Raw genomic sequence first — 17,229 nt, 5'->3', positions numbered from 1 at the left:
GGTTTGCTTGAATTTCGGGGGCTTATGATTGCGGTTATTGGGCCGCTTAGGCCCAAGAAGTCTAAACCCCACAAGTGACAAGCCCTGCTAGAAAAGTAAAGTAAGCATGTCTTTTTTTTGGCTGCTTTTCCTGCTGGGGGTCTTCCATGGAAGGACGACAAGGATCAGATGAAACTCTGAATAGCTTGGTAGAGTATGTGATAACTAATAATCCTATTAGCTGCGTCGTCTATCGCTTATTTCTTGCTACGAATTTCCTTCCCCCATTCCTGATGATTAATCTGAAACGCATCTCGTTCTCGCTCATTCACTGATCATGGTCATAATCTTTCAGGATCCAACAAAAGCTGCGAAAGAAATTGATAACAAAGGATGATTTTCCATGGAAATTACCAGCGAAAGCGTCATCGCCATCATCGTCATCATCTATGCAAGCAGAAAAAGGAGAGGAGGTATTAAAGTATGTAGGTGGGGTAGATATGAGCTTCTCAAAGCAAGACCCCTCCGTGGCATGTGGATACCTTGTGATTCTAGAGCTTCCTTCCCTGCGTGTAGTCTACGAGGATTGTTCCCTTGTCAAGCTTCGAGTCCCATATGTCCCTGGTTTCCTTGCCTTCCGCGAGGTTCCTGTGTCATAATCATTTTTCATTTCACTAGTTCTGTTGCCTAGGCCTACGATATCTATGTTTTCAAATACTTCTTTGCAATCACTGGATTATTGGCCAAAAATTTCTGTTTTATTCAGTTTATTATGATATTTATTTCAGGCCCCGGTCCTTCTCCCGCTCTTGGATAAAATGAAGAAGAATCAGAATCCTTTCTACCCACAGGTGATTGTTCGAAGACCATTTTTTTAATGCATGCTGGTGCGAAAGAAACGTTGTATTTCACCATATAAAAGTTGTGTCAACTCCAGCAAACTCCATCTTAAGATTTAGCTTTCTTTAGCCTCCCACCAAATTTCCAAAAAGCTTATTTCTTTCCATACTCTATGGGCTCCGAAATCTTTCCTGCGTTCAGTTTCTCAGTGTTCAAATCCAGCATGTTTTTTTTAAAAGAAAATTTCTTGCCAACAGGTATTACTAGTTGATGGCAATGGATTACTTCATCCTCGAGGTATGTATTTCTTGAGAAAGTATTGAATTGAAAGTTCAGGCAAAGAATTCTTACTCACTTCTCGCAAATGTATGTTTACCTTGAATAGTTGTATCTGAGCAATTCAGTTCTTCAGGGAAAATGAAGTATTATAGATGAAATTTTTTATAACAATGCTTTTTCTGCATGCATGTATTGTAGAAACAATGTGAAATACCACCGCTATCCTTGCTCTTTGTACTGCTTTAAAAAGGTGTTGCCCAGCCGGGGGAAAACTTTTTACATAATGAACTTTTTTGTTTAGGTTTCGGCTTGGCCTGTCATATAGGTGTTATGGCAAATCTTCCTTCAATTGGAATTGGGAAGAATGTGAGTTTAGACGTAATTTGATTCAAATACCTATTTTATTTTTCTGATGTTAACATTTTGAATCGGTTAACCCTGAGAATTGGAATCCTATTTCCAATTCCCAGATCCTATCATCAGATCTTGACGACGTATTTTGATGTATTTCAGTTGCATCACGTGGATGGACTAACTCAATCTGGGGTGAGAGAACTTCTTAAAGCCCAAGAAAACAAAGTTGAAGATCTTATCAATTTGACTGGAGACTCTGGCTTTATATGGGGAGTGGTAAGAGATTCAGCACACAGTTTGTACTTAGGCCAATAAATGAATCTCCTAGAAATTTAAGAAAAAAATATTTACTTTATTTTCACTATATTTTTAGTGTTACAAATGACTCATATATATATATATATAAGAATTTCTAAATACAAATAAGAAAATTTTCCTTATAATAGAGATTCTAAATAATTACAAAAAATTAATAGTAAGAGATATACAGGAAAAAATATTACAATTATTTAGGCCCTCTCAAGTTGGTGCGAAAATATCACACATGCCCAACTTGCATATCAAGTTCTGTAGAGTTTTGTTGCAGAGTCTTTTAGTGAAGATATCTGTCACTTGATTGATAGAAGATACATGATATAAGTATAAGGAGTTATCAACCACTTTCTTTTTTATGAAGTAACGATTAATCTCAATGTGTTTCGTCTGATCATGTTGAACTGGATTTTGAGCAATACTAATGGTTGTTTTATTGTTACAAAATAATGATAAATTTCTTTCTTTAAACAGTTTTAATTAATTCATTAGTTTCTGCAACCATAATAATTCACATACCCTTTGAGCCATTGCTTTATATTCTGTTTCGGCACTAGAACGGGCAACTACACTCTACTTTTTACTTTTCTATGTAACTAAGTTGCTATCAACGAGTGTGCAGTAATCAGTAGTTGACCTTCTATCATTTAGATATTCAGCCCGATTGACATCTGTAAATACTTCTATCTTAAGATGATCATTTCTAGAGAAGAGTAAACTTTTTTCTGGTGTAGATTTCAAATACTGTAATATTCAAAAGATAACGTGTAAATGAATCTTGCAATAATCATGCATGTATTGACTCACCAAACTAGCTGCATAAACTATATCTGTTATGGTATGTGAGAGATAAATGAGTCTTCCAATCTATCTTTGATATCTTCCCATGTCAACTGATATACCACTGTCAGTTTGTAGTTTGTGATTACTTTTAATAGAAGATTCTGCGGGCTTGCAACCCATTATTTTAGTATTTTCTAATAAGTTTAAGATATACTTTCTTTGATAAATAAAGATTCATTTATTAGATTTGACAACCTCAATTCTAAAAAAGTGCTGTAATTTTTCTAAATTTTTAATTTCAAATTCTCGAGTAAGAAGTTTCTTTAGTCGAGCCGTATCTTTTGTATCATTTTCAGTCAATACAATATCATCTATATAAATAATGAGAAGAGTGATCTTACCCTCATAATGCTTAATGAACAGAGTATAATCAACATTGCTTTGCTGATATCCAAAAGAGATTATAACTTTTCTGAACTTTCCAAATCATGCTTTTGGATATTGTTTTAATCCATACAAGGCATTTTTTAATTTGCAGACCTTCCCTTGTGTTCTTTTATCTTCGAATCCAGGTGAAATTTTCATATATATCTCTTCCTCTAAGTCTCCATGGAGGAATGTATTTTTTACATCAAACTAGTGTAAATCCCGATCAAGATTAGGATAACAGGATAATAATATTTTAATTGTATTCATTTTTGCTACAGGTCCAAAGGTTTCTTGATAGTAAACTCTATAGGTCTGAGTATACCTTTTAGCCACTAGTCTAGTTTTGTATCTTTCAATCGACCCATCTGTTTTGTGTTTTACAGTGAACGCTCATTTACAACCAATTATTTTCTTTTCTTGTGGGGTTGAAATAAGTTCCTATATTTCATTTTTTGTCAATGCTTTCATTTTTTCAATCATCGCTTCCTTCCATTTGGGATCTTGTAAAACTTATCTCCAATCTTGTGGAATACACACAGAGGAAACAGATAAGATAAAAGTTCTATAAGAGGGAGATAAAGAGTCATATGAGACAAACTTAGACATAGGATGTTTAATATAAGTTTTGATTCTTTTTCTAAGAGTAATGTGTTTATCAGAAAATTCACAAAGGAAAGATGACTCACCAGTATTTTCAGGAATTGAATAAGATTTTTTATCTGGAATAGACTGTATGATGGTTTTTTCTGTTTTATCTCTCCTTGAAACTTCAAGTCAGGTTTATCCAGTAGTCAAGTATTTTCTTTTTGAATAGGATCTTTTGACATGGAATTATCCCATTGAATATGACTATCAAGAGTGACTAAATTGGGCATCACCTCTTCCATTTCACCCACCCCCTAAAGAGGTGTTGGGATGGAGGTGAAGTATGATTCAGATTTTCTAAAAGTAACATCTATAATCACAAAATATTTTTTAGATGACGGATGATAACACTTGTAGTCATTTTGAGTAGGAGAATATCCAACAAATGCACATTTGATAGATATAAGTTTCAGCTTACTCACATTTCTAGTATGGACAAAGCAAACACATCCAAATACTTTGGGGGGAATAATATAGGAATTTGTACCTTGCAAAACCTCCAGAGTACTTCTAAAATCAAGAATTCACAAAAACATATTATTAATAAGATAGACAGCTAAAAGAACTGCATCTCTCCAATAACTTTTAAGTAGATTCATGGTGAACATTAGTGACCGAAGTATCTCTATATGTGTCTATTTTTTATTTCAGCAACCGCATTTTGTTCACTGGTGTAGGCACAACTTGTTTGATAAATTATCCCATTAGACTACAAATAAGTACGGAATCCACCATTCGTATATTCTATACCGTTGTCTATTCTTAAAATTTTAATTTGAGTATCAAACTGTATATATACTATTTTATGAAATAACTGAAAGCATAGGAATATATTACTTTTGGTTTTCAACAGATAAATTCATGTTAATTTAGTACAGTAGTTAATGAAAGTAACAAACTATCTATGCCCAGATAAAAATGTATTTTGAATAGATTTCCAAACATCAGAATGAATGGTCATAAAAGGGGTAGGACTTCTATGGTTACTCACATGATATAAATTCCTTTTGTATTTAGATAGCTCACATGCATCACAAAATAAGGAATCTGTAGAAGTTTTTTTAAACAATATGAGATATAATTTTTCTAGAGTAAAGAAAGAAGAATGTCCTAACTGTCGATGCAACTATAGGATTTTCTTATTAATATCTGTATCTCCGAAGGTAGCTTGATTCCCAATAACGTCTCGACTTCTATTCAAGACATATAAGTCATCATGTAGTCTATGAGTGTCAATCGTCTTTCTTGTTTGAAAATCTTGAAGGACAAAATGATTAGAAAAAACTCACTTTTATTGTCAAAATCTCTAGTAAAGGCACTAATGGATAAGAGACTGTTAGAAAAAATAGGCACATGAGGAATTGAAGTCAGTGGAATGGTCGGAGTACAATTAATGGAACCTGTTCCTGATACAAGAATGTATGATCCATAAGCGAGACGGACATTTTTTTGTTGAGTACATAGAAAATAGATCAGAAAATCTTTAGAAGAGTCTGTTATGTGTCTGTTAGCTTCAAAGTGTATAATCCAAGTATCATAATTGGAAATAATAAGAAGAGTAGCAGTACTTACCATTTTTGACGTACCGATAGAAAAAAACAATACTCAATTGCTAATTTCACCGTAATAGAAAAAAATTAGAAGGATGCCAAAAAATGGTCCAACACTAATGGAGATGAAAAAATGCTGCGAGACCGAAGGAGATCACCAAAGACAAGTCTGTTCGCCGAGATAGGAGAACTAGAACTGGATCCGAGAGAGACAAGTTTGGAGTCGCAGATAGAGGCAGGCACGCACCACGGGAGACAAAATTGCAACCGGGTTCTGGCCAAAAAACGAGCAAACCCGCTGGTGCTCGGCCAGACGTGGTCACACGGCTGAAAAAAGACAGATCGCACGCGGCCGCGTGAAGAGGATCTGTTGTTGTGAGGGATCGCACGGCTTGAACCTGATCAGTCTGTCCTGCGCGCAAAATGCAATGCACAAAATCGGAAGGTTGTGTTGATCTTCTGGTGTGCGAAATCAAATATAAGAAATGTCAGGATTAGTAGTATTAGCTGGCGGAACAAAAGACATCGCGAATCAGACGGGCATGTGCAAAGGAGCAGCCCAAATCGACCGTGCGCGAACAAAAAATCGAGAAGAGTGGGTGCGGCCAGAAAAGAGAAACCCAAACAGAGGCTATGCGTGAGGGAGCCACGCGAACAACGAGTTGTGACCGGAGCAGAGGGATCAGGTAAGGCAGAGTAGGTCATTGGAATAGGGTGCTGTCGGCGAAGTGAAGACTCTGTTGGGTGGTGAGAAGATTCTAGGGTTTGAAAAAAACTCTGAAGTAAAACCCTAAAGATACCCTTATTTTTGCTCTGATTCCATGTAGAAATTTAGAGAAAAAATATTTACTTTATTTTTATTATATTTTTAGTGTTACAAATGATTTATGTATATACAAGAATTTTTAAATATAAATAAGAAAGTTTCTTTTATAAGAGAGATTCTAAATGATTACAAGAAATTAATAGTAAAAATTATATAGAAAAAAATATTATAATTATTTAGACAACAAAATATTCATGTCAATAGTTATAAAATATGATTAAGACCTGCCAATCCCGAGTGGGGAATGAATTGATTGCTGTCCCAAAATCTTTGACTCAATTGAGCCAGTGCGCTTATTGGAAGTTGAAAATGTTAGTTCTTGCAGTAGATACTCGAACCCAAGCAGCAGGGTATTGTATTATTAAATTGCATTCTGTTCTCTTTATATTCTAGATATAAATTTTGAGAGAGAGATACAGAAAAGAGCCCAAAAGGAAGTGATATCAGGTGAAACGAATGAGAACTATAAATGTTAAGAATGCTGTGACAATGAGAATACCATCAAGAGTTATTATTGACATAAAGAAATTGAAAATACTACAAAATACTTTTCATTTATCCCCAAATAAATAAATAAAATAAAGAGATCTTGATAATAGCACAAGGTAACAGTTAAAAACATTTTTTTGTTTTCTTATCTCCAGATGTTGGTTTATTGCTTTATATTCAACCGATTTGATTTGTTCAACAGGCAATGAGGTCAACTCAGGGTTCATTGAAGCCTATATTTGTTTCAGTTGGCCACAGAGTGTCAATTTATACTGCTGTCGTGATTGTTAAAATGACTCGCAAACACCGTGTGCCAGAGCCTATACGGCAGGTAACTACGGTACCTATCAGTGCTCGGTTAGGATATTTATGATTAATTGTCAGAAGTGTGCATTTTGTCGCCCCTTTTAACGTTTTTGATTTGTAAGCTTGAAAAAGTACAAACTATTGTAACTGTTACTAGTGAAAATGGTAATTAATTTCAGGCATTACTTCTATCTCAAATGCAGGCTGATATAAGATCAAGAGACTATCTCCAAAAGCATCAAATGAGTGTGCTAGGGGGATGGGACTGCTCAGAGGTTATCTTTTTCTTTTCTCTCTTTTGATTTATGTTTTCCTGTTTAGTTCAAAGAAACTGCCAAATGATTACACTATTGGAATATTGCCAGCTACATTCAAATAGGTGTTAAACAGGTCTGTTTAGTTCGAAGATGCTGTAATATTCACACCGGTGCTGGATAAGTGATAAAAAGTATCATCTTTTTAAGAAGTATTATTTTGAGAGAAAGAATCAAGAGAAATAATTGATTCTTGATATTGAGGATTTGGAAAATCTTATAGATATTTTGGTTCCTGATGTTTCATAAATCCTTTGAATATGGGGCCCCCCACCCCTTCTTGCCCGTTAATGCTGCATTCTCTTTTATCTCAAAAGACAGTGCTGTCATTTAAAGAAAAATGGTAGATGTAGTATTTGCATACTGCAAATAAGCACACATGAAATCTTTATATACCGGGGATTTTTAGGTCTCAAAATACATAAGACAAGACATGGAAGTCCCCGCATAGGAAGAACTCTTCAGGTCTTCCTATGTATATGTTCTGTATGTGTAATTATAAATAGCCTATATGCATGTGCATCTACACAAGTATGTATAAGCAAATTTCTTGAATTAAATAGTACTGAGATAAGTGCATTTACATTTAGTTTTTGAAAGCAAAAGAGAAATGTATTTAAAGAGGCATTGAGGAGATGTCATCCATGTAGAAGACATCTACAATGGATCTGTGGCTTTTTTTTTTAGTAGGGGGAGGGGGGTGGGGGTGTTGAAGCTGTAGTAAATTCTTTTAACACTGAAATAGCATCTTATGAGGATCGCACTCTCTCTCTTTCCCTGGGAACCAAAGAGCAGGAAGAGAAGTGAAAAAAGTTATTGTCATGTGCTCTTGGCCTGCGTTGCAGACAATTGATTGCTGATTTTTTTCAGGCTTAAACTATTCTGTGTTTGGTTGGATCAGCAGTACTGATTGTAAACCTGTCTCCTGGAATCCCACCAGTGAATCAGAAACTCTGATTTCTTGCACCCGCTGACAATGGAGAGGTAAAGACAGCAACAAGATTAGATCAGTTAGGTCTTGGAGATCATGGCCAAGAACTATGCCATTTCATCAAGGTCCCCAACGAGACGGAACAGTAGCAGATTATGCCCCTTGCACGCTTTGAAGTCTCACCCTTTTTATGATCTCAGGTTTGGCATATGTAATTCTTTCTGCCCTCACTGGGGCTCAGAGTTAGCTCTCAGGTGAGATTAGTCAGTCATAAACACATAAATGTTTTAAAACAGGTAGTAGCAGTGATCTCCATTCCTTTTGTATCTGTGCAATTAAATAGTAATTATCTACTGCTGAGGAAAATCTTGCTGGGATGTGCTAGAGTTAATTCAAGTGTAAGTTCATCCTTTCAACTGATTTTATGAAATTGGTGGATAATATATTTTACTTTTGGTTCAGTTCTTATTATATTAGTAAAGAATTTATAATTATTATTGTGTACATTACATAGTATATGTTCTATTATAAGATTCTTAATAGTTAGTAGTAAATTATTATAAAATAATTTTTTTAAATTTATAAGATATTTTTATTTATTTCTATAGAAATATGTAATATGCATTTATGACCGGCAATACTACTGATATTATATACTATTATATTTAATTTGAAGATTTTTAGTAATCACAAAAATAAATTTAATTTTTGTATCATTAATTATTATTTGAATGTATATATGGGGTAGAAAACTTCTTCCGAATATATATATATTTTAATGCAAAAGATTTAATATCCAAAAATATGAAAATTATTTAAATGTCTTTATATAATCTACCTTTAGTTCTTTTGTTAATAATATATGTGTATATATATATATATATATACATGCAAATCATATATGTTATTACATTGGACACTAATATTTTTTATTTATTATATCAAGTATTTCTTGTTTTTTTTTTAATTTATGAAAATAACACATTCATTTTATGACTAGTTACGAAGCATAATTAAGGAATAGTATATATTTAATCTCTTCTTATATAATATGAATCGTATTAAACAAACACATGATGTGTTTTAATAAAACTACACGACATGTATTTTATAACACAATAAGTAGAAAAACTATATTTTAATTCTTTATAAACACAAGTCCATGAAATTAAATCATATGTTTTGTGCACATATCATTGAAGGAGACAATTCCTATATATAATTATGACAAATTGACAGTTGCTTGAAAATTAGGAAAGGAAAAGAAAAGAAATATATGGTATTTTTTTTTTTTTTTTACAATTTTATAAAATAATCAACCACTACTTAATTAAAAATTCTTCTGGTACATTATTTTTTCTACAAAGGTTCTAAGTAGTTGTCTTAATACTCTTATATATTTATAAATCTTTTATTTTTGATATAATTATTTCACGTGTATTTGCCTAATCATTAATAAAATTAGTATCCAGATTGCTTAAAGTTGGATGCATTTATCAGCCATGCAGACAGGATTTTCAAAATCGAAATTGCATACTGACATCTAAAAAAAATGAATATATCAACACAGACTTACATAAATATACACGCATATACATATACAACCATCAAAACACCAATAATGTTTGTTGAAGAAGCAAACCCAGCATTCCTCACATCTCCATCACTACTTCCTTGCTTATTATCATTATGTGGTACTTGTATCATCACTTGAAATCTACAGTCTCCCACTGAAGGATCTTTATCAGTCACAACAGAAAGATTTCCAAATTTGCATGCACTTTCGAGCTGATCATTTTTCTGATAATAACTGTTAAATGCATAAGATATATTCCCTCTAGCATCCAGATTTGAACATGAACTCCCAAATCCAAGACTCGTACAATCACCATTTGCACAAGCATAGCTCACGCTGCCTGCAACTTCTGGGTCATCAAGACTCGCCATTGATGACATTATACACCATTGTTGACTCAGATATTTCACATCTTTAGCTCCCACCAATGAGTTTCCAGATGTTCCTCCGAGACTGAGTTGATATTTAGGTTTACCATCAAAGTAAAATAATCCCCAATGACGTTCAAAATTACCCCCCTGAATGATTTTATCATCTTCATCTATGAGACTAAACAAGTAAGCATCAACTGGGTTTAATCTCATTGGAGTGCCCTTCCCAGCTGCAACACGAGAGATAAACCCCTGATTGAATCTCTGAGCGAATTTCAAGTTAGCATTCTTGTCTCCATCAGTCGGCCATCCAATTTCTCCGACGATGATCGACATGTTTCCAAACCCGTTCTTCTGTAAAGCCCAAATGAAGGTATCATAATTTGCATCAAAAACATTGTCGTAGATTCTTCCACCGTCGTTAATGGGTGTGGATCCGCCGTTAAAGAAGGCAAAATCAACTGGGAAATTTGGATCGTTGTAGAGACTTATGAAGGGATAAATATTGACGGTCAACGGAGCTCCATTGTCGTTTAAGAATCTTATAATATCTAGCACTGTATCGCGTATGTTTGACCGGAAATCCCCATCGGAAGGAAGATTTGTTGGACTCTGATATACATCTGCGTTTAAAGGGACGGTGAGTTTAATCTGAGAACCTAAACCCGCTTTGTTAAGCGCTGTTTGGATGTTTTGAAGAGCAGGGAAAGTTAAACCAACATAGCTTCCATTATAGAATGAAAGGAATGGTTCATTTCCCACTGCAACATACCTTCACAAAATCACAACAAGATAATTAATGGGTATATCTCAAAATGATGAACAGCAGAAGCTATATACACATATATATATTTTGCTTAACCTGATGTCGACGCCATTGGAGGAGATATGAGAAGAGATATTCTTGGAAACCCAGTTCTCAGCCGCTTGGAGACTATTAGCCATAACAGAGAGCATATCATTGGGTATACCCACCATGACTTGAATACCAGAGTTGCTGAGAGCATTCAAGATTGATGAATCTGCATCGAAGAGTTTAACTTTCTGGAAGCCATTGTCTCTGAGCATCTTCACCACAGTTGATGGTGGAAGCGGGTGAGTTGACAAGGTCCCCCAATTCACTCCGATTCCACTCCCCCAACTCACCAACACACTCCACACCAACCAACCAACAACCACCTTCTTCTTCCACCGCATCATCTCTCATATGATGATCGATCAACAGGCTTTTCCTTTTTCTTAATTTTTGAAGAAAAATAGAAAAAGAAAAAAAGCTTGAGAGCAGAGTGAAGGTAAGAAACAGGGGGAGAATAAATTAGATAATCAGTGTTAAATAGCAGAAAACAGAGTGATTTAGAGAAATTAAAAGTGAAAGAAAAACCATTCCGATTAAATTATGGAGACTGGAAGGTCAAAAGCTGAATCTGCCGCTACATGCTGTACCATTATTTAGAAAAATTATTAGATGAAGAAGAAAGGTAGGGGCTTTCTAATAATTAATGCAAGAACCGGCTTGTTGAAAAAGCTCAGCCTATTTTATTTATCTTTCTTTAATGATTTACATAATTATAAAATAATAGTGGTAAGGGAAATCTCTAATTAGACAGAGAGGGATGGACATTTGAGTTTTGTTTGAAGAGTGGGAAAAAATAACATTGACAAAAAATAAGAAGAGGAAACAAGAAATGGAAATGGAAGACGGGAGCGCTGCTGTTTTATTTTCCTTTTTTCTCTATTTAGGATGGAGCAGGTATAGGACGGTTTGGCAAGCTAGCTGCTAGTTATTTCTGACTTCTTCCCCCCCCACTACTTTCCTATTTTGGAATATTTTTCTAATTTTCACAAGGATCAAAAACATACTATTCCTTTGGGAAATGGTTAAATTACAAGCTTAGGGAGCTAGTGTGGATTTGAAGGGTGATTAGGTTTTAGTTTTATAAAGTAATCAAAAAGAAAAACAAAAGATGAGTCTAGGAATGGGGGCCTATTTGGATTCCGACGTTTGGCAATTCCAGCTCATTGGCGTCTCAAATGCTTAATTCCATGATAGCTACATCAAACTGTCCTATCTCCCTATCTCTTTTACATCATATATATATATATATATATATATACACACACACATATTATATATTAATTTAGAAAATTTGTCACATTCTTCCTCCTATCTAAGAAAGTTTACACTTTTTTAATTAATTTTTTTGTTTTTTTTTTGTGCAATCCAGTGTGCTTTCAACTTAAAAAAACATAAAGTATAGGTTGAGTTTTTATCTTTTTGTGTTTATTTTAATTAAAAAAATTTAATTTATTGATGTGCTCTAATTATTGAGAATAGTTTATTTATATTCTATAAAATATTTTATATTTAACTTAAAAGATATTTTATGTATATTTTAGAAAGTTTTTTTTTAAAAAAAATTCTCGTAATTTCTCTATATAAAAGTGTATGACTCTATTAGTGATGCACTCTCATTTGTTCACAATAAAAAAGTTTCTTCTTCATTTTCTCCATGGATATAAGCATATTTGACGAATCACATCAAATTTGGTGTTTTTTTTATTTAAACTCTAATTTGTTGTGATTGTGTGCATAATAATGATTAATTTTTCTAACAAATTATATAAGAATTAGAGATTTAGAGAAAATCTATAAAAAAAAAAACGCAAAAAAATAACTGAACAAAAAGAGACACTGCATCTAAATCTGTGTAAAGCGGCAACGACATATGGAAATAGAAGTTAAAAAGGCAACGCAACCGTATATGAATAGAAACTAAAGAAGTCAGTCTGGATCTCTGTCGATGCACGAAGCCCAGATTGGTGCGTGACATAGCTAGAAAAGGGGCGTGATCAGATCGTGTGGCAAACGATCTGTTCAAATCCATGTGTCTAGTAAAACTATGTAGTCCTTCCCCCCCACGAAAAGACAAAGTGCATCCGATGATGAGGTGGATTTTGACACAATCTCATAAGATCCATTTCGGACCAAAGTGCGTTGTAATTTTGCGATGATTTGCGGTTAGTACACAACAATATGTGGGGTTACGATGGTTATACATATTAGTTTCTATTTTAACACAGTGGTGTTTTTTGCTCGCAATGGTATTTTTTTGTGAGTGATTGATTGTTGTTGATAGTAGTGTTTCTCTTTATTTATTTTATGCACAGTCTAGGAATTTGAGATTGCTTCATTCTCCATAAATATTAGGTAAAAAAGTTTGATGGCGGAAAGAGTTTTAGTTTATTAAAAATTAGAATAAAATCATTCTTAATTTTAAAAAGTTTGTGGAGAGTAATTGAAGAAAGATTTTAAAGGGATATGAGAGAGATAGATAAGGGATATCTACAAGAGAAATGCGACTTTCATAAGTGTTACTAATAATGTTATGCGGAAAATTGTTAAAAAGATTTTGGTTTTAGCTGCATTGAAGAAATTGAAAGGGTTGTACTCTATAAAACCGTTAATATACAACTTTTACTTAAAGAAAAGACTGTATAATCTCAAAATAAGTGAAGTTACATGATGTGAGCATGGATGACTTGGACTATTTATGCAACCAACCAATTTAAGAAAGGAAATAACCCCTAAAGAAGTTATAAGCCCATGGGAAATCTCTCCCACCCATGAGAGAGTTTTTTCCACTTAAGAGAGATTTTTGTCTCTAGAAGGAACGTTTCCTTTTCTACTTTGTATCTTTCTCAAGTGGCAAAAAATGAACCGTGATTAAAGAATTTTAAAAATCTATCAAAGGAGAATTAAGATCATATCCTTTCGAGTTTTCAAATCAAGATTGTATCTTTCTAAAAAAGCATATTCACATGTGAAAAAAATCAAAAGAGATCATAGACGGATTTTAAACATTTATCACAAGATCATGGATTGATTTATTTTCTTGAGGAATCCAAATATCTTCATTAAATTAAGAGATCTTCAAAATATATTCATTAAATTAAGGAATCTTCAAGAGATCTTTTTCAAATTATAAGATTTTCCTAGATCAATTAATCTTTGAAGAAAAGAGGAAACTAAATCTCAAACCTTTAAAGAAATATACCTTTACAATTAATTAAGATATTCTTCATCTAAAAAGATTTCCTCGTAGGGATATTGTATTTATCCTATTTTAGAAAGCAATCTTTTTTATTGTTGTAAGATTTTTATTCTATTCTATATTTATTTTTTTTATGTAATTTTGTAATTAATTTAGGAGATTATTTTTCTTATTATTTACATGACATATATTATAAATAAGCCGTCAATTTAGAGCTGTATTAATTCAAGTTTGAAAATAATAAAATTATTATATTTTAGTTTTCAACTAGTTAGATTTTCGTCAACTTTTTGTTGAGTAAGAATTGATTCAATTCATCAAGGTAAGTCCTTATGGCGTTTCATCAAAAAAAATTTTGAATTGATTTATAATTTATCAACTTTGTACTTGTGATGTTTTTAATCAATTCAAACTATCTCAATTATCTTAGTTCATAATTCTAAGTGAATTATTACATCAAGTAGAGAGGATTTATTTAGGTTTTATAATTTGGATACTGATGTTATATGTGATATTTTGGATTCCGTTGTTGATTCTAGGTTCTATATCATTACACCTATCAAAAAACATCTTGATGAATTTAATTCTATCATTATGAACCAAAATAATATAGATATCAAGATTGATAATGATGATCAAATCTTAATTGTATTGTGTTCACTTTCTTTCTCTTATAGGACTTTTGTTAATATTTTGTTGTATGGGAATGATAAGATTTGACTAAATGATGTCAATAATGCAATAAAATTAAAAGAATTGAAAAAAAAAACTTTCAAAAGTATAGAACAGAAGATGAGAGTTTGGTGAATAGAGGAATAATACAAAATAATTCTAGAAACAAATCAAAATCTAGAGTTAAGAACTCAAATTGTTTGAGTGCGGGGAACATGGTTACTTTAGGAAAAAGTATCCTAAGTTGAAAGAAGAAAAGGGAAATAAGCATGAGATTTTTGCTAATATAGTCAACATGAATAATTCTGATAATATTGATAGCAATATTATTGGGAAATTTTTATCTGTGAGTTTAGATAAAAAAAAATTATTGGATTCTTGATTCAGGTGCTATATTCTATGTCTATCCACATAAATATTAGTTTGCTACCTACAAATAAATGAGTGGTACTATGTATATATATATAATGGTAGTTCATTACTAGTAGTTAGGATTGATAATATCATATGACGAATATTTTATGCAATTATCAGAACTATTAAATATTAGCATGTTCCTCATATGAAGAGAAATCTTATTTTTTTTCTTACATTGGAGTCTTAAGGTTATAAATATAATGTAAAAAATGATAGTTTCAAAGGGTGCAAAGGCTCTACAGTACTCATAAAAAGGAAGTTTAGAGTTTAAATTACCTATTCTTCATAGCACTACAGTTCCAATAGAAGTTGTTGTGACATCATAAAGCAGAGATTAGAATCAATTGTTGTATCCGTGTCTAGGTCATATGAGTGATAAAGGGTTATATATTTTAAGTAAACATAATTTGTTGAACATGTATAACAAGGAAGTCATGGATCTTTGTTTATATTATGTGTTTAGCAAACAAACTAGAGTGTAGCTCAATAAAAGGGCAGTGTTTAAGACTAGAGAAAAGTAAAATTATATCCATTATGACTTATGGGGTCCATACATAATTCTCTTCAATAATGGTGTCAGATACTTCATAATGCTGATTGAGGATTACTTTCGAATGGTTTGAGTATAATTTTTGAAATATAAAGAAGAGTCATTTTCAACATTTTTCACATGAAAGATCATGATTGAGAAGCAGATAAAGAGGAAACATCTTAGAACTGACAGTGGGTTGGGATTTTGCAACCATGCGTTTAATCATTTCTACAATACATAAGACATAATGAAACATTGCATTTGATTTAGAACACCAGAATATGATGTTTTGTGATAGGACACGAAACATGTTGTCCCATTCAGGTTTGGGACAAGAATTTTGACTAAGACTGTGAACACTACTTATCACTTGGTTAATAGATCTTCATCCACAACTATTGAGTATAAAACTTCTTTTGAGATATGGTATAGTTCACCTATTTAAGAACTCTCAGCTAAAAGTGTTTAATTACCGTATTTATGCTCATGTGGTGGATGGTAAGCTTGAATCGATAATGAAGATATGTGTATTTGTAAGGTATGCATATAAAATAAAAGGTTATAGGTTGTGGTGCAGTTATCCAAAATTCTAAGGTTAATTATAAAGGTCTGGAACTTAAAGGAAAATAAATTCATAAATTAAATACGGAAGCGATTAATAGAGTTAGAGTTTACATTCTTTACACAATAATTTTGAATGTCTAATAGAATTACGAAAATGTCCCTTCTAAAATACAAACGAAAATTAAAGAAATAAAATGAAAAGCGAATAACTAAAAACTCTAGGACAACCTTAACTAGCACTTGAAGGGAGTATGGATAGTGAACTATCCACAATCTTCTTGTTGATCGAGATTTGAATTTTGGTCCTCTTAATCTGAAATAGTTAATGAAAGAGTGAGATATACTAACCCAGTAAGAATATCACACTAATCACATATACAGAAAACTGAAGATTAGTAAAAAAATCAGAAAAATAACTAATGGAGCCCTTGCTTTATTTAAATACATTTGAAACTTAAAGACATTTGTTTAATATTTATCATAACAACTTTTTAAAATATAACTTATGAAAACCCATATCTATATCACTTTTCACTTTCATGCATAAGAGAACGAGAAACAATAACTTTCCTTTTTTATTTATTTTCTGGTACCCTTGAGGGTTTATAGGGGTGTTCCCTCTACTCGTGAACCCAATATCTAATTTGATAATTGATCGGTCGTTCCTATACCTCGTTCGGTAATGGGTGTCAAATATTCTATCGCATTGATATCATGTCCGGTATGAGGGTGAACCATATCTCTAAAACCTTTCTGGTAAGGGATTTTTTAGTCTCGTCCGACTGAGGTAACGTTCACGATAGGGTTCCTTATGTACCAACTTTGTCCCCCTTTTCCCTAAGTAACCAACAAGTCTTTCACATACAAATTTTCATCAATAAAAAACCAACAAACTTATACCAATATCTCATGTCACATTTACAGATCAATTAAACTACATTCATGCTGACGGTATATAACCAAAATAATTAAATAAGTTGATAAGACTATTGAACTATAAATTAAGAA

General features: G+C 32.7%; 2 protein-coding genes across 5 annotated transcripts; one reads left to right on the top strand and one right to left on the bottom strand.

Annotated features, from left to right (window-relative positions):
• Window positions 1–34: 34 nt before the first annotated feature.
• Window positions 35–8,498, top strand: LOC110808235 (endonuclease V family protein). Of its 4 annotated transcripts, XR_015813604.1 has the most exons (10): window positions 35–193; window positions 335–623; window positions 768–830; window positions 1,077–1,116; window positions 1,400–1,464; window positions 1,612–1,728; window positions 6,689–6,817; window positions 6,996–7,067; window positions 7,977–8,237; window positions 8,334–8,498. XR_015813604.1 is itself a non-coding variant. In XM_022033650.2 (9 exons), exons 1-9 carry the CDS (start codon window positions 147–149, stop codon window positions 8,047–8,049), a joined length of 825 nt encoding a protein of 274 aa, XP_021889342.2. In that variant the 5' UTR covers window positions 35–146; the 3' UTR covers window positions 8,050–8,498. The 4 variants fall into 4 exon arrangements, 3 of the variants coding, with proteins under 3 accessions (XP_021889342.2, XP_021889341.2, XP_021889343.2); XM_022033650.2 differs by having other exon boundaries at window positions 8,047–8,498; XM_022033649.2 differs by having other exon boundaries at window positions 7,977–8,498.
• A 1,053-nt stretch (window positions 8,499–9,551) lies between these two features.
• On the bottom strand, window positions 9,552–11,878 carry LOC110808271 (glucan endo-1,3-beta-glucosidase 5-like). The gene is made up of 2 exons (XM_022033711.2): window positions 10,847–11,878; window positions 9,552–10,756 (listed from the first exon to the last, which is right to left on the bottom strand). The coding sequence occupies exons 1-2, from the start codon at window positions 11,182–11,184 to the stop codon at window positions 9,610–9,612; spliced, it is 1,485 nt and encodes a 494-aa protein (XP_021889403.1). The 5' UTR covers window positions 11,185–11,878; the 3' UTR covers window positions 9,552–9,609.
• Window positions 11,879–17,229: the final 5,351 nt, after the last annotated feature.

The sequence above is a fragment of the Carica papaya genome, chromosome 7 (genome assembly GCF_054855325.1).
Source record: "Carica papaya isolate Zhongbai chromosome 7, ASM5485532v1, whole genome shotgun sequence".
Taxonomy (NCBI): Eukaryota; Viridiplantae; Streptophyta; class Magnoliopsida; order Brassicales; family Caricaceae; genus Carica; species Carica papaya.
This window is presented reverse-complemented; position numbering and strand designations above follow the sequence as displayed.